This window comes from Acinonyx jubatus, chromosome A3 (genome assembly GCF_027475565.1).
Source record: "Acinonyx jubatus isolate Ajub_Pintada_27869175 chromosome A3, VMU_Ajub_asm_v1.0, whole genome shotgun sequence".
Taxonomy (NCBI): domain Eukaryota; kingdom Metazoa; phylum Chordata; class Mammalia; order Carnivora; family Felidae; genus Acinonyx; species Acinonyx jubatus.
In genome coordinates, this window is record NC_069388.1 from 100,486,972 (window position 1) to 100,514,659 (window position 27,688).

Here is a 27,688-nt window from a genome sequence, read left to right on the forward strand (position 1 = left end):
GTTGGATGTGTATCCAACTGAGCCACCCAGGCGCCCCTGGGCTTTTTTAATTCTTAAGGCCCAAGGGGCAAATAAACTTGCATCCAAGCCTAGACGTTCGGCATAATCTTTTCTGGCTCTCGGACCCATTAAAACTAGCAGCTTTATGAGTTACTTGGTATGTGGACTGAAACAACATGCCCAGACAAGGAATGTGTTAACCCTAAAATCCAAAGAGGCCCATTAAGCATTTGGGGTTTTGTCTGTTTGTTTTCACGCTGGGAAATACAAGGTCCAACAACTTGTCTATAACTTTCTAGGGGACATTCTGAGATGTGTTAGACTACTGGACCCCTGGAAATTTCATCAGTATAGCAGACCTCTGACTGCATTTCACTAGCATGCATTTATCTTTCTAAGGCATCTAGTGTGTTTGCTATTTCTAGCTTACCAGATACACTTAATGTCATCAATATAATGGACCAGCACCAGGTCCCCAGGTCTTACTATGATAAGGAATTAGAGAGTTGGTATAGATGTGAGGCAATACAGTCTTGCATGTGAAGGCAAACTGCTTCTGGTCATCGTTGCTCTTAGCTATGGGGTTTAAAAAACATTTTCCAGGTCACTAGCTGTATACTAGATCTCAGGGGCTGTGTTTATTTGCTCCAGTAAGGACATTACATGCTGATCTGCAGCTTCAATTGGCCTTACAAGCCGGTTAAGTTTATGATGATCTACTGGCATTCTCTGCAACCTGTGCAGTATTTGTATCAGCCAAAAAGGCAAGTTAAATGGGGATGTGAAATTAATACCCTTGCAACTTTCAAGTCTTTGATGATGGCACTGATTCTAGTCATTCCACCAGGTATGTAGTACTGCTTTGGGGTTTTTAGTTTATTATCTTGGCAGGGGTGAGAAAGAATCCTCAGGCTTCCCCTTTGCATTTTCTTCATAGTAACCTTCACTCTATGAGAAGGAACCCAAAATGGGCCTGCTGCCAATCACTACATTTATTGATTTAAATTAGATAAATTCTAAGCCTGAGAAAATAATCTAAGGCTGGGTCTTCAGACAGACACAGATCCAAAGTCCATCTGTCTCCTGGCCTTTATAATCTTCCATGTGGCTTGACGGACCACAGCAGCGTTTTGCATCTCTGGGGATCAGCATCCGTATGGAGCCAATATTTGAAACCCCTGGAAAGTCCTTCTGTCTTCCCAGCGCACAGTCGTCTGATAAATGGCCACAAGTGACTCTGGGGAAGGCTTAGGGGCAGGAAGAGTCCTACTTGTTTACCTGTCACCTTGTATCAGTCTGCTTGGGCTGCCGTAACAAAATACCACACACTAGGCGGCTCAAAAACAAAAATTTGTTTCTCACAGTTCCGGAGGCTGGAAGTCCCAGATCAAGGTTGGGGCAGCTTTGGTTTCTCCTGGGGCTTCTTTCCTTCTGGCTTGTGACCCCTCATGGCCTTGCCTCTGTGCATTCGCATCCCTGGTGCCTCTTCCTTTTCTTACAAGGACAGCAGTCATACTTAGATTAGGGCCCCACTCGTAATGACTTCATTTAACCTTAATCACTCCTTTAAAAGCCCTATCTCCAAAAATAGTCACTTTGAGAGTTAGAGATTCAACATATGAATGGGGGTGGGATGGGAACTATTCGGTCTACAACACACCATGCAAAATTCTTCTTCAAAGGGACCTGGCCTTTGCCTCAAAGGGCTTCAGGTGTGTGATCTTCCTTAAATCTGGAAAGTGGGTAAGAATGAATCCTCGCTATAAGCAATTCAAGTTAGGTTTTCCGCCTGCCACACCTAGATATTTTTTCTCGTATATGTGAAGCAGCACCTCAGAAGGATCTCCAACTATTGCATTTCTAGAAACCCTAAGGTGAATTAGTCATTGCCCCAGTGTGCTGATGTTCTACATACATATGAAGCTCAGGTTGAGCCGCTGCTGTACCAGAGGCTCAGGGAAATGCTGGGGATGTTGGAACACATCTATTGTGTTTAACCTAGCTATCTGCCCATTAATCACCCCCGCCCCCAAGGATGACCTGAGGGACCAATAGCCAATGTGTTGGCGAGGGGCGTTCTAGTCTCTTGAAGAACTCACTGGTAGCTACCCTGGCCAGGCTGACAATGATGGTTATTTAAATTGCTGCCATTAGAGGAAGCTAGATGAATGAAATGTGTAAATTCCCTGCACATTTTTTCAACTTTTTCTATTATTATTTCTAATAAAAAGTTAAAGAGAAGAGTAAAATGCATGTATTATGGTAAACTGGTAGGGTAGTTGGTTTGGTACTGTTGATTCTTTGATCATTTTTCCATGCAAATAAGGTGTTTAGACTAATGAAAAGGAAAATTATCAGGTTGGGCAAATCCAAACTAAGGTGTTCTCTAGCATACGGCCTAATCGGTGATTTAAACATAGTTTCTTGTTTGCTTTTCCCCAAACAAAACAAACATTTGTCTTGTCAATATGAGACTTTTCAGTTTTAATTAAAATTACCTATTATGCTGTCCAGAAAACAAATCTCTGTAAAGTATTAATCTATTTATATATAAATACATAAAGGCCTTCTGGGTCCAGAGAATTAGTTCTTCAAACTTTACGTTACCTTTATGTTTAGGGATGTTTCAAAACAAATAATGTGAAATACTTAATAAATTAAAATTTTGGTAACAGGGCTGGCTGGGTGGCTCAGTCGGTTAAGCATTCCACTCTTGATTTCAGTTCAGGGCATGATCTCTCGGTTCATGAGATCCAGCATAGAGCTTGCTTGGGATTCTCTCTCTCTCCCTCTCTCTCTCTCTCTCTGCCCCTCTCCCCCTCAAAATAAATAAATAAACTTTAAAAAATGGTAACAAATTTATTTTCTTAAACAATTGAATTTCTAAAATATTCACAAGGTATAAATACAACATCTTGGATGATATTGGCGGGAGGGGGTGGGGGGGTGGGAGGGATATGATATTCTGAAACCCTAAAGGCTACTATAAACATTCATGTGTAAATTTTGTGTGGAATGCAATTGCTGGATCATATGGTCAGACTCTGCATTTAGCTTTGTAGAAAAACAAAACAAGACAGAACAAAGAGCAAACTGCCAGACTGTCTTCCAAAGAGGCTGTACCATTGTGTACTCCCACCAGCAATGATTCCTGCTGTTCCACATCCCCACCAGCATTTGGTGTTGTCAGTGTTCCAGATCCTGGCCATTTCCATAGGTGCGGAATAATCTCTGTTGTTTTAATATGCAATCTCCTAATGACATATGATGGTGGAATATCTTTTCATATACCTATTTGCCACCTGTATGTCTTCTTTGTGAGGTGTCTGTTCAGATTTTTGGCCTGTTTTTAATTGGGTTGTTTCTGCTTACATTATTGAATGTTAGGAGATCTTTGCATATTTTGAGTTTCACCTAAGTCTTTTTACTTTTGTTAACATGGCTGCTAGAAAATTTTTAATTCCATGTGTGGCCATATTTGTGGCTCACCATTCAGCAGTGAAGGGGCGGCCACTTGGTCCAGCCTGAGTGGAAGGGGCAGGGGCTGAGAGCCAAGGCAAAGCACAACATCTTATTGTAACACTTTTGACATACTCATTTTTTCAACCCTAAAAACCCCAACCTTAAATGTACAGGTTTTTGAAGTTAATTACCAAATAATATGTGCAACTGGCATAATCATCTAATGCCTCAGCTTCCCTCTCCCGTTCCCTGACCCAAACCACGTCGGGCTCGGGGGCTCGGTTTACTTGCGTCAAACCTCGCCGATTGGGCGGTCCTGCTCACTTCAGATTCTCCCCAGTACACCTCTGCTCTTGCTACTGTCCTCTCTAAAACCTTCAATGACTCCCCACTGCCTGAACAGTAAAGTTCAAACTCTCTGGCATGGCTCAGGACCTGGCAAGGGATAGAAGTACACTCAGAAGTTGTACACTGGGGAGAACATAAGCAAGGGAGTATTTACAAAAGTGCAGGCAGGTTTAGAGAAAGCAACAGGAGATGGTGAATCACAGGAGGGGGGAGCTGCCAACAGCTGGAGTCCCCTATCCCCATGCCCCCAGGAGGAGAAGGGGCAGGGGGACCTGCCAGTGACTGGTATACCCACAGCTGAAGCTGTGGCTTCTCTATCAGAATGAAAAGCAGGGAGGGAAAGCAGAAGGGAAAGCAAATGTCAGGGAGGGGTGTACTCTAACTAAACTCTCCTCCTCCGTCTGATTTCCCATCGCCTCAGCCTAAGCAGGAGACAGAGGACAAGAGACCACTGAAGCAGCCCACGAGATCAGTCTCACAGACAGAACAGTCTCCTGTGAAGACACAGGACACACCCCCCTGGGTTCCTGGCTCAGCCCATAACTGCCCACCTACCTCCAGGCACTCCCACTCCAGGCTGTCCACCTCACTTTGGTCAAGAAATCTCTCTGGGGGACCTGGGGGGCTCAGTTGGTTAAGCGTCTGACTTCGACTCAGGTCATGATCTATCTCATGGTTCCTGGGTTCAAGCCCCACATGGGGCTCTCTGGTGTCAGCACGGAGCCTTCTTTGGAATCTCTGTCTCTGTCTCTCTCAAAAATAAATAAACATTAATAAATAAATAAATAAAATGTTTAAAAAAAAAAAGAAATCTCTCTAAAACTCAGACCCGATCACACAGCTCCCCCTAGGAAAACCTTCTTCACTATCCACCCAGCAAGTCCAAGCTCCGTAGTGAGACCCTACGACCTGTTATGAGCTGACTCAGTTCACCACCTCGCTCACCATAACTTTATGAATGCAAGTGTTTGGTTCATCACAAACCCCTTCAAGTGACATCCTCTGTCCCTGGATGCTGCCACAGAGAGGGCCTGGCTGCCAAGGAATCCACCGTTTTCAGCTTTCAAAGACTTGGAGCTAGGCTCTGGTTGAGTGGTCAGCTGTGCCTCCTGGGACCAGCAGAGGGCACCCTGACATTGAATGCCTTCGAATGGCCAAGCCTCTGGAGACCACATCCCGGGAGGGGGGCTGCTGGAGCTCTGAATTCAGCATGGTGCCTGAAGGCAAGAACTTTGCAGAAAGCTTAGAATCCTGCTTTCAAACTTCTTTTTTACTGCAGGCCGTTTGGAAATCCATTTTACCTTGCAACCCAGTTCATACATACATGTAAATTTATTGTCCACTTGCATTGCTAATTTACCAAATTCTGACTGATGGAATTTCATAATGAAATGAATTTTCAAAAAATAAAAAATAATTTAACAACATTAAATTTAGTTAATCAAAGTGGACCTTTGTTGTTTATACCTTCCAGCAAATTAGTGTTTTAAATAATTTGCTTTTATATAACTGAAGCCTTTTTTGGCAAAATATTCAGATTTTTAGTTACCGAATACATGACACTCTTTAAAATGTAGGTAACAGAGGCACCTGGGTGGCTCAGTTGGTCAAGCTTACGACTCGTGATTTCGGCTCAGGTAATGATCTCACAGTTCATGGGTTCAAGCCCTGCACTGGGCTCTGCACTGACAGTGTGGAGCCTGCTTGGGATTCTCTCTCTCTCTGCCCCTCCCCTGCTTGTGTTCTCTCTCTCTCTCTCTCTCTCTCTCTCTCTCTCCCTCTCCCCCCCCCCCGCCAAATCAATAAATACACTTTTTTAAGATGTAGGGTAACAAAATATTATGACAATTTGACTGTGTAAGGTCATAAAGGCCTACAGCCTCCTTAAAATGAAACACCTGATTTTCATGAGTTACTTATTTTCTCAGGAAAAGGGTGTGTGAAATTTTAATGAAAACTAGAAACGTATCTGATTCACAAGTCATTCAGATAAAAATGACTGTAGGGATTTGTAGGGATAAAACTGCCATCAAATCTACAACATGTTAAAAGATAAACTGAGAATTTATTTGAGCAGAAATTACTTCGAATCAAACAGCATCCAATCCCGCAGATAGAAAGGAGCTCTGAGGAGCTGTGCAAAATGAAAGACTTTCATAGGCAGAAGGGAGTGGAAACAGGGAAATCAAAGTTGGCAGAAAATCAGGTTGGTTATTGATTGCTGCAAGGTTACTTTCCCACAGGGGACCGTGGGGGTCTCAGGCAGATTAGCTAGCCACTGCTGATCAGGTGACTCCCGACTGACTGGGTTTTTTTCACCCCTGGTTTCAGATTCCATTTCAGGGAGAGTTGAGACTGTAATTGAGCTTCAGTTTGGTGACCTGGGGCTTAGAATGAACAACTCTGGTTTGGGCCCGGTACCTTATTTTATAGGAGACACAATAACAATGATCTCATATTTGGATTCATGCTCCAAATAATTATCTTCCTTAGTTTGCATGAAAGAGATACCACCAAGAGCAGGAAACAAACTATGGGGACGCCTTGCAAGTGAATGGAGATTCCCAAAGTATCTACAAATGCAAAATAAGAAACAATGATTTTGTGAGCTTGGCTACAACTGGAGCTAGTCACAAAATGATGCAGTTAACAGTTAAAGGCAAATCCCTCACACAGCCTGTGTGAAAACTGTTACTGTTTGAGACCAATGGAGCAAAATGAAAAGCTTCCATTCTCAAATGATAACTACCAATAGAATATTAACTTCAATTTATCATTTCAGACTGGGGTGCCTAGGTAGCTCAGTCGGTTAAGCATCCGACTTCAGCTCAGGTCATGACCTCGTGGTTCGGGAGTTCGAGCCCCAAGTCAGGCTCTGTGCTGACAGCTCCAGAGCCTGGAGCCTGCTTCGGATTCTGTGTCTCCCTCTCTCTCTGCCCCTCCCCCACTCACACTCTGTCTCTCTCTGTTGTTCAAAAACAGGTCCAGGTACAGACATGACTTACTGGGAGGTTTCTCCCAATCTGAAGACCTGTGAACTAAAGAGACAAGTTATCTGTCCACACTGACCCAACATGCAATGGTGAATAGGCATAGAGTGGCCACATGAGATCTTCCTGTTAAAAGGAGACCGTCTAGACATACATAGCATTCCCTGGTTCATAGCAGTTCGGAAGTCCAGCTGGGAACATATCACCAATTCCTTGACTAGGGACCCGCCCTGTGCCCCAGGAGCAGGTTCTAGCCCTAGACTATCAGTTCTACCCTCTAAGTCATCTTTCCTTTTCCATATGGAACAGCCCATGTTTGCAGCAGAGCAGTTTTCTCAGCCTGCTTCCTTCCTGCCCATTGACAGCTGGAGGTCTGTGTTAGTTTCCTATCACTGCTGTAAAAGAAGCACCACAAACTTCATAACTTAAACAACTCAAACATGATCTTACAGTTCTGGAGGTCAGAGGTGGAAAACAGGTCCCACTGGGCCAAAATCAAGATGTTGGCATGCTCTCTCTGGAGGCTCTAGGGGAGAATCGTTGCCTTGCCTTTTCCAGCTTCTAGGAGTCACCTGTGTTCCATGTCTCCCTTCCACCTTCAAAAACAGCAATGGCTAGTTGAGTCTTTTTATTTTTTTAAGTGTATTTATTTTGAGGGAGAAAGCAAGTTGGGGAAGGGCAGAGAGAGGGAGAGACAGAATCCCAAACAGGCTCCGCACTGTCAGTGCAGAGCCCGACACAGGGCTTGAACTCACAAACTGTAAGATCATGACCTGAGCCAAGAGTCAGACGTTTAACCCACTGAGCCACCCTTAACCTAATCACACCTGCAGACCCTTTTGCCACGTAAGGTAACATATTCACAAATTCTGGGATTAGGATGTAATCTTTGGGGCCATTATTTTTATTGTATTTATATATATTATTATATTATATATAATTTACATATTATTTATTATATTTATATATTATATTATATATTTAGTATATAGATATAGATATATAGATATAACATTTATATAACATTTTATATGTTAAGGCCCCTCTTTATTTTTTACTTCTCTGTCCCTTTCAGTCCAATCTACTTTAATTCTTTTAAAAATGTTTTGCATTCTCAATTTAGAATCAATTCCATTAGGGGAAAAACACACCTACATTTCTTTTCAAGACAGTTTTCTCTACCTTGTGTTACCTGTGAGGCTTCTGGTTCTTAAAGGACCTTTCAGGCATGCCCTAAATCTCTCTGAGGTCTTACAATTTCCCACTGGTGTGCAAGAATACATATTTTAGGAGACAGGACGTAAAAACTACCAGTCCTCTTTTATCAAAAAGACGGGAGATAACAAGTTAGTGTGAATGTGGAGAAAAGGGAACACTTTTACACTATTGTTGGCAATGTAAAATGGCACAGCCATTATGGAAAACAGTATGGTGGTTCCTCAAAAAAAGTAAAAACCAAATCCCACTCCTGGGTATGTATCTGAAGGAATTGAAATCAGGATCTTGAAGAGACACACCCATGTTCATTGCAGCATTATTCACAATAGCTAAGATATGGAAGTAACCTGAATGCCTGTAAATGGATGAGTGAATTAAGAAGATGTGGTATACATATACAATGGAATAGTATTCAACCATGAGAAAGATGGAAAACTTGCCATTTGCAACAACATGGATGGACACTGAGGGCATTATGCTAAGTGAGATAAGTCAGACAGAACAAATACTATATGATATCTCTTGCATGTAGAATCTGAAAAACCAAAAACCTGAACTTGCAAAAACAAAGAGTAGAATGGTTACCAGTGGGGAAACTGGGGAGATGTTATTTAAGGGGACAAATTTGTAACTCATAGATAATCAAGTTCTAGAAATCTAATGCACAACATAGTGATTATAATCAACAATACTATATTATAAACTTGAAAGTTGCTAACAGACCAGATCCTAACTGCTCCCAATATAAAAAGAAATTATGATTATGTGATATAATAAAGGAGTGTTAGCTAAATACTGCAGTAATTATACTATAAAATATAAATGTATCAAACACATTGTACCTTTACACGGTATTATGTATCAATTATATCTCAATTAAAAAAAAAGTTGCCCATCCTTAAGACCTGGGAGTCTTAAGGAATGGCAAAATTCTACTTCATTCTAGTAAATATTGGTTAAGCAATCACAGAGCCCACCCAGAGTCAAGGGGAGGAAACACTGACCATCCCTCTCATGGAGAAGAATGTCAAATAATTTGCAATATATTTAATCTGCTCTACCAAGGAGCTATGGACTAATTGTTACTTTCATTATTTCACATCAATCCACTCCCATTTTATTGCTCTTGATGAGGCAATAGTAAGAATGGCAGCTGGGTTCCAGGATCTAGATCAAGTATCCTGACCTCCAGAAGAGTGGAAGAACTGTGGAAGTTGCTGGTCTTTGAAGGCCTGGACTCAGAAACTGGCAATCCTTCATTTCTGTCATATTCTATTGATCAATCACAGAACCTGCATTGACTCAAGAAGAGTGCACATAAATGCCATCTTTCAGTGAGGGAAATGTCAAGGAATTTGCATTTATTTTTAATCTGTCATAGTCTGCCTTATTTCTCTTCCTCACTTATGCAAAATACACATATACCCACCCAAGGGCTCCCAAAGTCTCATCCAGTTAAGGCATCAGCTTGATGTCCAGGACCTCATCATCTAAATCAGGGAAACTATGGCCTGCCCACGCATTTACACATTGTGTATGGCTGCATTTGTGCTACAGAGGCACAGCTGAGTAGTCATGACAGGGGCCATATAGCCTGTGAAACAGGAAAGATTTACTGTCTGGCCCTTTACAGAACAAGTTACGCATCCCTGGTCTAAATCATCTCCCAGTGGGATTTCCAAAGGACTCTGGAGTCAGAATAGTCAAAGAAAAAAACAAGGTCAGGAAAGTAGTTCTTCTGCTGATACAAACTTGTAAACATGACTCATCTTGTATCAGAAAATCTAGGAGGGGAGCTTAACTGCTATCAGAAACTGTATTGCCTGATGGTGCAAACTGTTTCCAATTAGGAGCCCAACCCTATAGCACAATGACTCTTCATCCTGGCCATATGTTAAAATCACTTGGGAGCTTTCAAAAAATACCAATGCCTGGGCACCCGCCAAACCATTTGAGGCAGTCACTGGGGATGGGACCCAGATCTGTAATTTTAAAGCTCCTCAGGTGACCTAAAGTCAGTAGCTGACACAGAAGAGGGTACAAACCATAGATCCATGCTAATGGTGTCATGTTTATGGAGTCAGAAACAAGGCTATGTTTGTTTATGTTTATATATAATTATATAGTATAAATGCTAATCCACAAGATAATCCTACCACATCAATCACATTTTATATGTGTTGCTCGAAGTAGACTCAATCATCAGTCCTATATGTGGGCTCATACCCTCTCCCGTGCAAAACCTGAATTCAACCACTGATGTTTGGTCATCTTCCCTATCAGAGGTGGCACAGGGACAACTTCCTTGTCTAGAACTGTCCCTCACCCCCATTTCCCATAGGCTGGCTGGCCAACTGAATCCCTAAACCCCCTATAGTCAGGCAGATCCTTGGTCACTGCTGCAGTTCGTCCTTCTCACTCAGACAGGCTCCACAGAGGTGGGCACAACCCCTTTGAATTTTCCTCAAGACTCCTGCCATCTCCATACCCTTCCTGACACAAAGCTGTTGCTCCTGGGTGCTTTCTGCCTCACCCCATCATCAGCACCCTTTCACTGTCCTCACCATCGGTCCAGCTGGTGCCCAACACAGCAGAGATCCATGCCACCTGGGCATTGCTGATGTCATGGGCCCACCAGTGAAAGAGTGCAGAAGAGACAGTTATCAATACTAATACTACTACTAATAATAATGAACTTTCATTGAATCCCTTCTTATTCCTCATATCAATCCTATGTAAGATAACTTTTATTATCCCCATTTTACTGGTGGGCAAAATGAAATTGGAGAAGTTTAGTAACTTGTTCAGATTGCAAACAACTGAACAGAAATTTGGCCCCAACGGAGTCTGACCCCAGAGTGGTGTGGTTAGTTACCAATGTTCCCTTACGAATGGGTCAATGAGTTGGAGTGAAAAACTAATGAGAGAAATACATATTGCCTGAGCCCAATGGGCAAAGTGGGGATTCAAGGCTGGTGAACTGAGGTATGTTCACTACTCACAATCTCTGGTACTGTTTTTCAGGAATAAAAATCAAATCCGTAACCTTAGATATGCATACTATTCGAGACCCGAACCAGTAAATTCTGGTTCTAGAAGGCAGGGTGCTCAAAGCAGTTCCAGACAAAAGCACCACAATCCCAGGTGACTCTCCACCTTGCTTTATTCAGCAGAAATGGTTCTCGTTCTCTCTCACTTCCCACCTGGCCTGTATAAAGCCCCTCTCCCCATGCAGCCCTCAGCCACTCTCTTCTCTGGGATGGGCAAAGGACTGCCGCCTGGGGAACAGCCTCGAAGACCAGCTAGTGGTGGGCAACAGTGGATGGCCCCAAAGGGGTTCTGGATCTAAAAGAAGCTTACGTGGAAGGGTTGGAAGGAAGAAGGAGCCAGAGGGAGAAGGAAATTCCAAGAGTCGGAATGTTCTTGGCTCCTGGGCCAACTCAGGTGTAAGAATTTGATGACGGTGCTAAAGGAAAGAGGGTGTTGTACCAGAAATGTCAAGAGAAACAAAAAGATCATTTTTCTACGACTATGGCTGACCCAGTTTTCTGACTTTTTCCACAGACCTTTTATATATCAACTTCACACTCAGAAAAGCTCGTACCAAGAAAGATCACTTTTTTTTTCATTGTCTCTAAAGGAGAGCCCTGTCCTTCCTGTGATAGAGTCAAAGAGCCAAAGCATCTCTCATTGCAAAGGAAGGTAAGAGATGTGGGAAAGAAATGTCCCCTGTCCTCCCAATTCAGAGAGGTGGGAAGCCTGACTGCTAAGGCTGAAAACCCAAACTTTAGCAAAGATTGCCTGATCTTTCCTTTTTTCCTTCACAAAGTAGCCTGGCTACCAAATAAATTCTCCTTTGTATTTCAGAAAAAGAACATCAAAGAACTGAACTCACTGAACAATGAGGATCCCTTCACCTTCCTTAAGGAACAGTTTGGTTCCTGTTTCACTTTGGAGTCAGCTGTGCATCCCAGATACTTTGTCTATACTTCCAACATACACACAGACAACCTGTGGGAGTGAGGAAAGATCTAGGGAAAGAAAAAAACACTCAATTCAAATTTGAAAACACCAATGTGAATCTCAATACAGGAGGAGACTGAATACACAAACATCTGAGACAACAGAACTCAAACCCTCAGCTTCTATAGCAATGGGCCCAGAGTCAGAAGTGTTCAATGGCTGCCAGCTTTTCTATTTTTGTCCTCACTTCCAACTCAGGACTAACCAGAGAAAGCCGACTACGCTCTTCAAACCAAGCACCTAGGATGCCCCAGCTCCAGCATCCAAGACCAACAACTCCAGTCAATAGGTACCTTTTTCACCATAAAGCTTACCCACTCCTCTGTCTGCCTTTGAATCACTGCCAAATGCAAGTGATGGAGGCTTGACTCCTTTGCTACAGCAAACTCTGAATAAATAGCTGCTGTGTGTTCTTTGAGTAGTCTTCATGATGAGACCTTCTCTAAAGTCCTGATATAGAAGGGAAGCCATTTTAGATTTCTAAGTCAGCATGACTGTACATAAACTTTGTTCCAACCAAAAGCCTGATTTATGGCCCATCAAATACACATTGTACACCTGCCTTGTAAATGCACAGCCTAAGGGAAACCACCTTGCCCTTAAGATCTCTATCTCCCTGCATTCCTTGACATTAAAACCTGTGATTCCTGCCTATATGTTAACCTGTTATCTTTTGGGCTTTTGCAAGCTGTAAAAAAGAATATAGCCCTGTAAAAACGGTTCATTCTCCGGAGCATGTTTTTCCCTGCGATGAGGGTGTTTCCCAGGCAACTGTCCTAACTTAGGCTCAAATAAAACTCTCTTTCTTTAGAGATGCTAAAAGGTTTGTTCATTTTGTGTCAACATTTATCTCTACAGACAATAGCAAATAATAACATAGCTTCCCCCCCATAACATGCTGTCTTCACCCAGCAAGCATGTGGGCTTTGCTTTCAGTGTCATTTGTCCTTTTATTTTTTTAAATGTATTTATTTAAAATCAAGTGAGTTATCATACAGCGTAGCATTGATTTCAGGAATAAAACCCAGTGATTCATGACTTACATATGACACCCAGTGCTCATCCCAACAAGTGCCCTCTTCAATGCCCATCACCCATTAGGTCCATCCCCCCACCCAATGCCCCTCCAGCAACCCTCAGTTTGTTCTCTGTATTTAAGAGTCACTGGTGGTTTGCCTCCCTCTCCGTTTTTATCTTATTTTTTTCCTTTCCTTCCCTTATGTTCATCTATTTTGTTTCTTAAATTCCACAGATGAGTGAAAGCACACAGTATTTGTCTTTCTCTGACTTATTTCACTTAGGATAATACACTCTAGTTCCATACATATTGTTGCCAATGGCAAGATTTCATTCTTTTTGGTCATTGAGTGATATTCCATTATATATATATTATATATACCATACCATACTATACATACCATACCATATATACACCATATCTTCTTTATCCATTCATCAGTCGATGGGCATTTGGGCTCTTTCCATACTTTGGTTATCGTTGATAGTGCTGCTATAAATTTTGGGGTGCACACAACCCTCTGAATCAGCATTTTTGTAAAGTGTATGTCATTTGGGCTATAAAAAGTAGAGTGTGGTTAATTACAAAGTTCTAGGTGAAATAAATTTCTGGGAAGTGATGATCTCAGTGCCTGTGGGTTTGCTGCCTTCCTAAACATGCCCAACTTCACCCAGGTGCTTCTGTTTTTCGAGATATAGCCAAGCTCTACTGGTTATCTCCTCCAGGAGGCCAGCCTGGACAATGCAAGCTCTGTAATAAGTGATCGCGTAGATGCTGGATGAATTCTAGGAAAGTTGGTCCAGCTGCAGGTGCATTGAGAGAGGTCCAGTGGGGTCCAGGGTCCAAGGGGTATGGCAAGGTACTGTCTTTGAGTCCCCCGTGGGGGAGGATGGGGCAGTGGGTGTGAACGGGTGGGAGGAACCAATAACAAAGAACCTGGAGAAGCTGCTTCTGGGAAACCTGAAGGCAGGCACAGGTCCCTCATGACTCATCAGGGTTTAGGTTCAAAGCAAGGCAAAGTCCAGATGCTAAAGTGGGGTTAGGCTGCCAGGCAGGCAATCAGGATAGGAACTCAGGAGGCAGGTACAAATTTGGGGGCAGGGGAGGTTGGAGGCTTATATGGGTTTGTTTTTTTCCTAGGCTGCATGTAACAGATCTAATGGTTAAAGTCTGGGTGATCCCTACCTGCTCAAAAATTGTGATCTGCACTGGGAAAACCTAGTGAAAATTTGGAGTCTGGAGGTTGGTGCCTCCTTTTGTTCTGTTGTTGATCTTTCCTCTTGTATACTTTTTTTTTTATTAAAAAAAATTTTTTTAACATTTATTTATTTTTGAGAGACAGAGAAAGAGCATGAGCAAAGGAGGGGCAGAGAGAGAAGGAGACACAGAACTTGAAGCAGGCTCCAAGCTATCAGCACAGAGACATGGGGCTCGAACTCATAAACCACGAGATCACGACCTGAGCCGAAGTCGGATGCTTAACCGACTGAGCCACCCAGGTGCCCCTCCACTCGTATCCTTTAGAAAGGCAAACCCTGTTTGTATCATCTTAAGACCAAAGTCACCAGGTTACTGAAACACTATGCCTTTCCTTTAGAATTCAGTGAGCTACGCTATTACTTTCTAACTGAAAATCTTGATACACAATTAGCTTACTCATTTGATTTATCTGCTGATACAGAGTCCAAAACAACATGACTAATATCTAAAAATTAAAGTGACTTGATGAATAGCCAGATTTAACAATTCAATTGCCTTTTTCTTTGACTACAACCCGAAGAGAATGTATAATCAACATTACTTTGTAGTTACAATATTTTCAAGAATTCTCCACTTTGTATGGTAGCGTAAGTACTTAACTAATATTTAATGTGTTTTGTTTGTGTTTATTTTCATTTTGGGAGTTCTAGCAACTGACACCTCTTGTTTGACAGTGGCATCGAGCCACCGATGTGTGTTGTGAGAGGTCCTTCAATTTCATTATGCAGCCTTGAGATAATTCGGAATGGGCTCAGATGAGATCATAAATATCCTTAGTCTGATACTGGCTGGAAGACGGACCGGACCTAACTCTTAAGGGACCATGCCTGATACACTGGAATAAATATACTTATATATTTATTCTTGAAGGACCATGCTTCATAAAGATGTGGGGCCCCACATCTTATCTACTATGAAAGCAGCCACTTTGTAGCTTCTATGGCCCATGCATTAACAGTCGGCTTTCTCAGCCCTGCAGAGCTCCAATAAATAAATAAATACATAAATAAATACATAAATAAATAAAATTTTTAAAAAGAAAGAAAAAAAGGAGGGGGCATGATTTGCAGTGAACTTAGATTGCAGGCGGCAGACCAGCCCCCTTCCTTAGCAAAGCAGTGTTTTCCCTCCATCTTGTTTGCTATCTGGTGAGTGCTGGTCTAAGTCCATCTTTCTCTTAAAGGGTTTTGCTGACTGAGCCAGGAAGTAATTAGCACATACTAACATTATGAAATTCGCCTTGCTTTTCCTCTCCTTGGCAGTCTTTAGTAATATGTAGGCTACGGCTACAGTTCCACAAAGCAGATCAGGGGCCAGGATCTGCTTTGGGGCTTTGTAAAGAATACAGCAGTTTCTCTTCCCAGATTTCCAAGGAAGAGCTCCCTCCCACTCCCACCCATCCCCAGAGAACTGGTTGTCAAACATTTGCCAGCACATTGCTAGGTGTGTGTCTGCTGGGATGGGGGTGGGGCGTGGCAGTTGGGCGAGCCAGACAATCCACTGGAATGTGGGAAGAAACCACTAAAGGTCAGTTCCTATTTTATTTAGTCTTTGTGAACTTTCTACTTTTGTGTAAGTTTCATAATGGACTAATGCCCATATTTCAAAACGGAGTGCCCTCAGTTTTGTTTCATTGATTGGGGTCACTAGGATCCAAAATGCTTGGAGGGCACCACTCCTAAGGCTATTATCTCTGTGCAGTTAACTCATTGCCAAGCAGAGTACAGGATGGATAAGGGTCTTCTCCTTCTATTCCCAAGACACCTTCCTCTTGCCCTCACCTGCCTCACTCTACCCCAGGATCTTGGATGGGGGCAGGAGGAGTGACCAGCTATGAAAGGAACCTCTGATTAGGGTGCTTCTGTTCTTGCTACAGATTAAATTCCCTGAGATTGCCCTTTTACAGGCAATCCTTTCTAGCCCACATGCAAGGGTCTCAGCCCTAGCCCTCTACCTTCCTGTGGCCTCAAACATCACAGCCCACTCAAAATTTCTCCAAGTCTTTCTGCCTTATAAGCAATTTAGCATGTAAACACTATGGGTTTAAAGCCCGATGTAAACACATGGGTTATCCATTTTCACAGATAGGTTCAATCCAAATTCCCATCACTTACTACTTTAGGACCTAGGAAAAGTAACTGTATCTCTCTAAACTTCCTCATCTGTGAGAAGGGGGTAATAATAGCACCTCCCTGGAGGGGGTATTGGGAAGATTAAAATGCTTATTCAAGCAAGTAGCACTTAGCCAGGTATCTGAGCCATATAAAAGACTCAGAACATGTTGATCTTTATTCTTCTTAACCCTCTTTCCTGCAGCCTGTCACTGGGGGCATCATGCTGTCAGCAAAGCCTTGTCTAAGGACAGATCCTTAGAGGGCCAGGGGAAGAGTAGAGTGGGGTGGGCCAGAAACTAGGTAGGAAGTACCTAGGAGCCTACACAGGAAATCATCTGATGGGTGACATTTTAGGACCATGGACGCCTGGTCCCCGCTGCCCTGAGATTCCGGTTGGTCTGGGAGACACCCACACATGCTCTGTACGTTGCATGTCCAGCACTAGCTTTGGGCTGTCTTCCTCTTAAATATTTCCAAAACCTGTCCTTCTTTTATTTCTCTTTCCCTCCCATCGCACCCTGAGTCGCGCCCCCATCATCTCACACTGAGGCTTGTGCCGGATCCTCCTCGTTAACTGGTGTTCTCGCACATCATTCCTGGCCTGACCCGCGTTCTTCAGACTCCCTTCTCAAGGCCACATCAGAGGTGTCCGTGTTTTACTGTGCTAGTAATTATCTCCTCTGGGGAGTCCGTTCTCAAACAACAGCGGGAGCAACAGGAGCGGCAATAGTGCCTGAGGCAACCTCCCTTGCAGAGTCGCGGGGAGGCGGGGGGGGGGGGGGGGGGGGGGGGGGGGGGGCTGGCCATGGGCATGTGTGCGCTCACCTCCGGTTTACCAGCGAGGAGGTCACCCGCACTAGACCTGGGACTCAGGCTGAGGCCTCCCGACTCTGCCTGTGCAGAGGATGGTGACGGGGAGCCTTAAACCTGACATGGGCAGACAGCGGTCACAGTACCTTTAAATTCCAGCATCTGTCACCAATACTGCCTGTGTCACCTGGGGCAGGCAGCCTCCCTCACGCCTTTGGTTTCCGCCCTTGAATTTTCTTAAGGTTATTGTGAGGTTCACGCAGTAGCCTGTGATCTAGATCTGTGAGGGCAGCCAAGGCACACTCCGCGGTGAGGGTTTCGCGTGCGCCCTCTGCTGGTCAAGTTTCTGTTTTTCGTAAATTCTTTGAGAAGGTCCGGCTTGCCAGCCTCATGGCAAAGGTCAGAAGAAGGACATGGAAGAGTCCTAGGCTCAAAACCTTTCTTCTCCTGGACCACTCAGTGATATGTGTTCCCCACACCTCTCTGGAAAGCCCGAGGCCCACCCAGGGTTCATCTTTCTTTCATTCGTTTCCACAAAGGAAAAGCCTTTGGCCTCATCCCAGCACCCTTAGGTACCCGCAGCCTCTGATCTCTGACGCCCCTACGAGAACATCGTGGCACCAGCCTCGTGCCCACCCTCATCTGTCGCCACCCTCATTGGTTCACCCAGGGGCCTTACTTGAATAGGGAGAGCTTTGTGAGGTGAGGCTCATGTCTGGCTCCAGGGGGCTTCTGTCCAAGTCTGGAATCAGAGACAGTGAGGTTAGCACATGACAATTGGGATTTTCCAGGGATTCAGGAACATCAGGGGCCATTTAATGCTTTACTTATTGTTGTATGTTTTGAGAAATGCTAAAGCAAAGAGACAGTAATGACAAAAAATAGCCTTCCTGGTCAAAAATGGTAGAAATGGAGATGAAATAGAACGAACTCAGTTTCTGAATGCAGAACTCTGTAGAAGCCTTAGTTATTAAAAACACATGCATTGCATTAATTCAGGGGGTATAGGATACATTGCCCACAGTACTCTGAGAGTAATCTGGAAGCTTCTAGCTGACAAAACATTAAGTTTGAGAAATGCCTGAATGAAATCTCTGGTCACAATCCAAACAACCTTTGCACATGGAGAGCACATAGCACCTAGGGAAGAAGAAAACCCAAATGCTGTGCTCTGGTATGAAGGCAGTCTTGGCTTTGCCCACTGCTTGGCTGTAGTGACTTGCCTTGTAGTGTACGTGACTGCCTCTCACCGCTCTGAGCCTTCCCTTCCTTGTCTGTCCCTCCAGCTCTGACAGTCGATGCTTCTAAGAAGCAGGAAGACTGCACCTTGGTGAGGAAAGATGGCAGAAGGTGGAGCTGCCCCAGACTCAGTTCAGACAGAGACTCTCAAGGATTGTGTTGGAAGTCAGAGGAAGCCTTTACCGCTTCCACACATGCCACAAACAACGGCAGAGTTAGGAGTCGGTATCACCATTTGGAGTTCCCCAAGGTTGCATAATTATAGTGTCTGGTGCGTGGACCTTCCTGGTGTCCACTCCTGCTGCCTAAGGGACAGGAGGTGCATGGTGGCCACCACATGGCCTCTGTTCCAAGAGCAGGAGCAGTGCTTTCCAAACCTCTCTGTGGGCAGATCCATATTTGTCAGACAAATGTCTTACTTTTAGTTTGGGAATTCTGATTTCCACGTGTGAGTTGAAGGCCCCTGTTACGTGCCCTCCCTTCACACTTCATGCACTAGACAGTCATTTGGGTCAAAAGCCTCCTCTTTTCATATGCCTTGAGCCAACACCAACACCAGAGTGCCTTCCTCCATGGGATGATCGAAAGTCCTGAGCCAGGGTACTTTTCCCACCCAAGACCCAGACAACTCCTTCTACTGCAGGGCCTTCTCCTCTGCCTGGGCAGGCTGGGGGAGGATTCAGAACCATCCAGCTGGTTCACTTCAAAGCCCCAGATCTCCGGGTGAAGGTGATCTGTTTATCTATCACCTTATGCACCTAGGCACCCATGACAGAGCTTCATTTTCCCTTCAAGGACTTCTCTGGTCTAATGCATTTGCCAGAGAAGTTCTCAAAGGTTACTTACCATGCAAGGTCAACGGGGAGGAACCAGTCTGTGCACAGACCTACAAGGTCCTGCTTTAGGAGCTATGTTTTGGTCCTAGTATGGATGCTTTTGCAAGAATCTTACCTTCTGAGCAGCACTGGGGCTCGTCTCCTTCCTGGTCTTCAGACTCCATTTTCACACTTGAGTCCTCCAAAAATGACATTTTTAACACAATGAAATGACTCAACAGGAACCTGGGATTAAAGGCAGGAAGGAGGTCAGTTATGACACTTCCGAACCCAGGAAACCTGGCTGGGCACCACAAGTGCTTAGTAGGCCATCAGCCTTGCTCTCTGCTCAGAAATGTTTGCTGTGTCCAGGAAGGCCTGTAAGAATGGACTGTGCTGCTCCTGTCATTCCTTCTTTGATTTTTGGACAGCAATGCTTTCTAAACAGTGGGTCACAATATCATTTTCATGGATCCTGACAACATTTGATAAAAATGAAACAGAAAGCTCAAAGTGTATTGCTCTAGTCCTGGGATTACCAAACTAACTACAGTCCACAGGACAAATCTGTCCCACTGCCTTTTTTTTTTTTTTTTAAGTAAAGTTTTATTGGAACACAGCCATGTCCTTTTTTACGTGTGGTCTATGGCTGCTTTCTGGCTTCAACAGCAGAGATGAGTATTTGAAAGACAGATCATCTGGTCAGCAAAGCCTAAAATGCTGCTGTCCCAACATTTACAGAAGAAGTTTGCCAACCCTCTGCTGTAGTCTAATCTTTGCAAAGAAAGGCAGGTTTTGTTTGTTTGTTTGTTTGTTTGTTTTTGTAGCCTCCTGTCATAGAAAACTGAGCCTCCAAACGTCCCAGGAGGCTCAGCTCCTAATGTCTTGGGGAAGGGATGACACAGGAGCTCTTCACTGGGAGGACTTGAAGGAGAGAGATTTCTAAACACCCCTCAATTCTGCAAGTCACATTTCACTCACTTCACAAAGAACTTTCCCCAACATTAGTTCAGAGAAGGAAGTGAGGCAATAATTGTTATCTCCATTATATAGATGAAAAACCCAAAGGTAGTAAATTCTCAAGGGTCACGCCACTTTTAGTTTGCAGAGATGGGCAGTTTGTGTGGAAACCCAATCCCTTGAGAAGGGCTTAGGAGCGGGACAAAGGGGGCTACATGGTTTTGCAAAAATAAAAAATGGCAAGGAAAGGCTCCGGGGCTTGGCAGCAAGGACAGTGAATGATAGGATGGCCACAGTGAAGGATGGCCACTGGGTGGCTCTAGGGGGTGGGGACACCCGACAGATCTTTAAGGGCATGGAGAGTCACCACTTGAGTTTAAGTTATTTGCTATTTGGCTGCATTCCCCACATCTACAAAGCACAAATCTCTTTGCAGTTTGGGGCTAGATCAAGGGACACAGGGAATTGGTGGCCCTGGAGAAGTCAGAGAAATTGGCAGTCACATGACATTAGACAAAGAAATGTCTGGCAGAAATGTAGGTACTAAAATACACGAAGACAGTGGTGGTCCTGGTGGGGGACAGAATGATGCCCACAGGCTGAAGTACTTGGGAGATCCCTGTGAGTCACTTCTGGAATTTTCCACCTGTATCAAAATAAATGCAGGTGGTTTCCCCAGAGCTCCCCAGAGAAGCAGTGCATTCAGCCATCTGAGATCCATGTCTTTTCACCTACGAACACTCAAAATATTTAGGGTCCCCAAATCTCTTTTCTGAAGACCAGTACTTTCTAGATTCTTCTTCTCTAGCCGCTGAAAGCAGAGAAAGCTAGCATTAGCAGGGCTGGCAAGTTTCCTAAGCTCAGCATCTGCCTGGCCCTTCAGCAATGCCCCACTTATCGGCAGAAGCCCCCCTGGAAGACATTCAGGCTGCTCATGGGGCTGAGAGCAAGGTGGTCTGGGCAGGTGTCAGAGATATCACCTAGAAAGTCAAGAAATCCACAGAAGGGCATGCTTCTAATGGGAAAAAAAGCAAGGCAGGTCCAGATGCTGTTCTTTTTCCCCATCTATGTCAACTGGTCTCTTGAACCCGCATCAGTACCACCCACCTGCGGCAAGGGTCCCCACGCTCTGTGGCTCCTGGAGCTCTGCTTGTCTTCTCCCTTCAGGATCTCTGATGTGGAGGGGCCAGGTCTGGTCCTCGTTTTGAAGAATCGGTTTGGGAGTGTGTATGCAAATGTAGCAGCGCATTCCTTTATCCAATAATAAGCAGCATCTTAGGTATCAGTCATTACTCATTGCCTGCCATTTTCCACCCCAAAGGAATAAACAAATTCCTGTGGAGTAGTGTCACTCTGCCAAGGACTGTGCCACATCCATTCAACACGTTTCAAGGCACTTGAGACAGGCTGTGTGGCTGCTGGTCCAGTGCAACAGCGAAGGTGTAGGAAAGAGACACGAACGAAAGGAAAGGGGAGATGCAGTGTCCAGCCCGGACACCGAGCCTGGGAGGTGTGGGCAAGTCCTTGTCCTCATGGTGGTTCTTTACCCCAGTCCCAGAGTTCAGCCAGGTGGGGCCCCACGTCCCAGAGAAAAACACTGTCCTTTCACCTCTCCTTAAAGAACACTCCAGGACATCACTGACACCCCCATCCACATCTCCTGTGTTCACTCTTCTTCAATGGGGACATGCAACACATCCCCAGCGGACCTTCCTTGATCAAGCCCACCAAGAACTGGCTTCTTCCTACAGCCTGTTGGCTATTTACTTACCTTGGTTTTTTTTGTTTTTGTTTTTTTATTTTTTTTTATTTTTTTGGCATTGCATTGCATTGCATTGCATTTGCTCTTGTCAGTTAATAAGTATGGTTGTGTTTTACAATGCTAAAAACAGCTGGTGCACTCAGAGGAAAATCCACGTGACCAAGCAAGGTCATAGCCACTGGGTCAGCAGCAACAGCACAATAGCACAGGGGCAACAGTAACAGCCACCACGGTCCTCTGTGTGCTCTCAGTAATCCAGGGCATTCTTTATGTCCCCTGCATTCCTTATGTCCCCAAGTCCTATGCTGATCCTGGGGCTGGGGCTGTCCTCCCAGCTTCCACTGTAAAAGCCAGAGCAGTCTACCGAGGTTAAGCAATTTCCCTGAGATCACGAACCGAGTTCCAGGCAGCCTAGGCTTTTCTGAGAACATCGCAGCTCTGTCTTTTAAATGTGGGCACAGACTAGGGTCTTATCTTCAAACCTTCTTCCATGCTCACATCTACATAACACGCAATGACAGGAATGTGTCTGACAAATTATTTTCCTTCCCTATTTACAATGCATCCTGCCTTTCCTAGTCAAGATGATATCTCAAATAGTATTTCATCTCATCAGTACTTTTCTACGTTATTTTTAATTGCTGCAGGGTATTTCATTATTGGTCTAAAGATCTGAAAAATGTGATTCCCTTGATAGCTGGAATAGAAATCTCTAAATTGTCTATTAAATGCCTAATATAGAGAGATCTTTGGAGAATTTCTTGATAAGCCTTTGGGATAGGGATGAGATTGTGAAGGAAAATATAAAGTTAAAAAATGGGAAACCCAACTGAGTATAAATTTTGTCATCCAACAGTCAAAGAATTAGAATGTTACTGAAATCGGTTTGATTCCTGCATCCTGCATCACCATAGGATGCTGGCACTTCTCATGATTTGTCCAGGCACGAACAGCAGGAGAGGCAGCAAGGTGAATTCCCTGCCATAGACCTAGCCAGGCCTGAGGAGCTGGACAGTGCTTGAGGAACAGAGACGCAGACGCCCACAGGAGACATGCAGCCTGCAGTCCAGAACATAGTGGCCAAGGGAGCGTGGGAATGCTCTGCGAGCATTTAGTGGGGGAAGGTGGGAAGTGGCTCCCACATAGGTAGCACCAGGTCCCAACAGACGGGAGGGCACAGCAATAAGGAATCCAGGTCAGGTGGTAGCCACATATCCAGCAGACCATCCAACCAGCATCTGAGAGGCCCATAAGCAAGGCCTCATCATTGGCATGAGGTTCAGGAGACTGGCAACTTTCAAGAGTCCATAGTGTTAAGTAGTGAGTAGGAGCGAATCCAGAAGAGAAAACAGAGTAAGAAAGCAGAGAAAATTATGTAAGTTCATGTTTGCCATAGGAAAGTTTTTGGAAGTCAGTAAAAGGATGGCTGCAATCCCCATTATTAGTGTTGCTATTAGCTAAAATCTCCTGACTGCCAGTCTGCTCCCTTTCTTTAAAAAAAAAAAAAAAATATTTATTTTGAGAGAGTGAGAGAGAGATAGGGAGGGGTAGAGAGAGAATCCCAAGCAGGCTTCCCACTGTCAGTGCAGGGCCCGATAAGGGACTCAATCCCACAAACCTCGAGATCATGACCTGAGCCAAAATCAGGAGTCGGACGCTTAACAACTTAGCCACCCACCTGCCCCCAGTCTGCTCCTTTCAACCTTACATTTTTTCCACCAACGTCTGCATGTAAATGTTTGACATGTATTCTGTAGTTGTTATGTATGGTATTTTATACATGACCATGAAGTCAGATGTATTAATTCTTTTGAGCAGATCCTCTCTATCCTCACTGTTATCTTTCATTCTATCAATTATGTAAGGGGGATATTAAGATCTCCTACTATGCTGTAGATTTATAGATTTATTTTGATCTTGATTTCGGCATTTTGAAGCCATGTTAATTAGGTGCATATAAATTTATAATTTTTATATCTCTCTGGTGATCTGAGACTTTTATCTCTAACGAGAAATCCTCTTTATCTCTACGAATGCTTATTGTCTTAAAGTCTACTTTGTCAGATACAGAAGACTTTTCATTAGTATTTGTGTGGTATATCTTTTCTCATCCTTTTCCTTTCAATGTCCTCCACCCTTATGCTTTACATGTATCTAAAGCAAACAGCATATAATTCAGTTCTTTTTGCTTTGCGTAATCAACATTATCATACAAACCACTTACATCAACTCTAAAACATCATGGATTATAAGATACACCAAAGTTGTATACATCAATAAGAAAGAGAAATGCCACCAATTAAACCATGACATAACATCTCAACAACAGCCCTATCAAATGCACAGATCAATCATACCAGCTTCTCCATGCGGCAAATTTTCTTTCATCAATTCCAAGGAATTTGGCAATTTCTCTTGTTTTACATTGCACATATCTCAGAAACAAAGTATAAAGAGCTTCATCTACTTCTGGGTAGCCTCTTTTTTGGGTCTCTGAAAGTTGTTGGTATTTGGCAAAAAAAAAAAAAAAAAAAAAAAAAACCCTTCATTAAAATTACCTGTTTACCCCACTACTCAGTTTCCATGCCAAGTCAGAGGGCATCTTTTTGAAACATTTTCAGCAGAAATTAAACTCAACACATGTAATAACAATGATCCACAAAACTCAACTGATGACCAAGAAAAAAAAAAACTCTGACACGTTAGCACACCCTGACAGGGTTCATATGATGCCATAGCCTGTCATGTGTTTCCCAATTTCAGAAATATAAAAATATAAGTAAACGTGTGTCTTTTTTTATGTTTATTTATTTATTTATTAAAAAAATTTTTAATATTTATTTTTGAGAGAGACAGACAGAGCATGAGCAGAAGAGGGCAGAGAGAGAGGGAGACACAGAATTCGAAGCAGGCTCCAGGCTCTGAGATGTCAGCACAGAGCCTGATGCGGGGCTCAAACTCACCAGGTCATGAGATCATGACCTGAGCGAAAGCCGGACACTTAACCGACTGAGCCACCCAGGCCCCCCTAATGCTTATTTATTTTTGAGGGAGAGAGACAGAGCACAAGTGGGGGAGGGACAGAGAGAGAGGGAGACACAGAATCTGAAGCAGGCTCCAGGCTCTGAGCTGTTAGCACAGAGCCTGACGTGGGGCTTGAACTTGTGAATCACAAGATTTGAGAACTCGTGAGCCGAAGTAGATGCTCAAGTGACTGAAATGCCCAGGCACTCCTTGTGGTCTTAAAATCAATGAAATAGAGCATTTGGGTTTAAAAACCTACCGCTGTTATGGTGTTTTTTTTCATTACTCCTATTCTGTTTCTCCTCCCCTTTCTTGCTTTCTTTTGGTTTGAATATTTTTTATCATTCCATTTCTCTCCCTACTAGTCTGAAATGTATATACCTCTATATTTATTTTCAACTCTTTTGGTGCTTATCCTAGAAGTACCCCGTGTATCCTTAAGATTCATGCTAATGAAGAACTTTATTCTCCTCTTAGACAATTCAAGGATGACAGAACACCTTCATCTACCTCAACTTTGCCCAATTAAAAAATTTTTAAGTTTATTTATTTATATTGAGAGAGACAGAGGCAGCACGTGAGTAGGGGAAGGGCAGAGAGAGACAGGGGGAGAGAGAGAGAATCCCAAGCAGGCTCCATGCTGTCAGCACAGAGCCTGACATAGGGCTCGAACTCATGAACTGTGAGATCATGACCTGAGCAGAAGTCAAGAGTCGGATGCTAAACCAACTGAACCACCCAGGTGCCCCAACTTTGTCCAATTTCTATGCTTCTACTGTCACATGTTTTAATTCCATATACTTTCAAAACTAGGTATTTTATCATCATCATCATCATCATTATTATTATTTCATAGCATGAGAGTTAATTTCCTTTTGCCCACATATTTAGTAATCTTCTTGGTTCTTCATTTCTTCTTATATCTATATCTTCCATCTGGGATCATTTTCTTTATACCTGAAGTACATACTTTAGAATCGCATTATCTAATATGGTAGCCACCAGCCACATGTGGCTATTTAAGTGTAAAGTAAGTAAGACTGAATAACATTTAAAATTCAGTTCCTTGGCCTCATTAGAGGCACATTTCAAGTGCTCAGTAGCCACAAGTGGCTAATGGCTATTGCAACAAACAGAGAACATTTTCGTCATGTCTGAAAGTTGTACTGATAGTGCTTAGCTCCAGCTTCCTTTCTGGAAGGCCTTACAGCAGTGAACACCCTCTGTTTTCGTTTAGCAGAATATACCCTTAATTCTCCTTCATTCCCGAATTGCCAAGTTCATCATTACCACTGGGAAGCTCCTGTGGGTTCTCCGCCCGTATCAAGATACTTCTGCAGGTCCCACTGTCCTACCATTTGCCTCAAAGAACATCCAGTCCCTGTCAAAAGGCAATCTTAAAAAACTCACGTGGAATCTGGATTTTTTTTCCCCAGGGAAGAAGTCTTCTCCATGGGGTTGGAGATTAGTAAAATGTCACTATTGCAGCCGGGAATAAATAAAAAAGGAACTGAGTGGGATTTTGTGGATGAGACTGGGAAGCCAATCATCACTTACTACATTTTATTTTCCTATCAGAAAATGCACCTTACATTCCAAACTCACTCACATATGAGCTTTTGGAAACTTCAGGGAGCCTGTGGCCCTTGTCTCCTAAGAGGGGCCCACACACACAGCAGGTAGATGGTGAGAAACTGTTAGAATTTCTAATTATACAACAGTATGAAAGTACCAAATATATACAACTTTTTAAAAAAGCAAGCATTAAAAAAATGTGTGCTCGAAAATGTCACTGTTTGAGTGACGATGATTTCAAAACTGTAGGTCTTTTTATATTTGGGGGGCGTGGGTTAAAATATAAAATTAAATAAATATAAAATTAAATTTATCAAATATAAAATTTAAGTACAAAAGTATTAAAATTAATTGAATTTATTTTATTTACTTCGCTTTAGTTTTTAAATCCCACCCAGGCTGGAATGCACACTGTAGCAAAAAGAATCTAAGTGTATTAGGAAGGTATGAAATAACATCACTGAAGGGAGTGGTTGAGAAAGGTGCTGACCCAAAGCAACTCTGGAAATGAGCGACGTGTGTTAAGACGAAAGGCAAAGACACTGTACATAAGCCCTGCACACAGATGGTAAAGTTGTAGCCCATGGAGTATGGAGCACAAGTGAACAGCTTTGAAACCAGTATACATGGGTTCTGGAATCGGACAGTTAAGCAAGTGAATGGTGGATGGTAGCAGACAGGTTTCTCACTATTACAGTGAGAACTTACAGACAAGCATGGGGAAAAGGCTAATGTGATCCATGTGGTGATGGGTTAGAGTTAGGGACATCAGTATGAACTCAGGGTTAGCTTAATATAGTATAGATGGCTACAAATAGAAATATTTATAAATATGTATATAGGCCTGAGTTGGTAGACACATGTATGCTTCCTTGCTCGGTCAGCTGAGAGAGCCTAGAAGCAATGATTCCCCAGGACAGTAAGCATAGCTAGTGCCCAGTTGATAGTTTTTAATACAATTCTCTAACAAAAAGAATTAAGGCTCCTTGGGAAAATGTCTGAAATTCTAGGGCTGGATCGGGAAATGCGCAAGATGAGCCTAGAGTGCCACTGGGAGTTCCAGAAAGGAA

At 43.4% G+C, this 27,688-nt stretch overlaps 1 protein-coding gene across 6 annotated transcripts in view; it reads right to left on the bottom strand.

The window, feature by feature from the left end:
* Positions 1–27,688, bottom strand: part of LOC106978165 (interleukin-36 gamma) — a 174,937-nt gene that overhangs the window by 16,795 nt on the left and 130,454 nt on the right. For 2 of the 6 annotated variants that reach the window (XM_053200912.1, XM_027033751.2), the window contains 3 exons: positions 21,365–21,508; positions 19,434–19,543; positions 17,923–17,985 (listed from right to left, as the gene is read on the bottom strand). In XM_053200912.1, the coding sequence (XP_053056887.1) occupies positions 17,923–17,985; positions 19,434–19,512 (142 nt within the window). In that variant the 5' untranslated portion in view covers positions 19,513–19,543; positions 21,365–21,508. Of the gene's footprint in view, positions 1–7,250; positions 7,397–11,913; positions 13,413–17,922; positions 17,986–19,433; positions 19,544–21,364; positions 21,509–27,688 lie in introns of those variants that run through there. The other 4 variants (XM_053200913.1, XM_027033753.2, XM_053200914.1 and 1 more) reach the window with 4 other exon arrangements.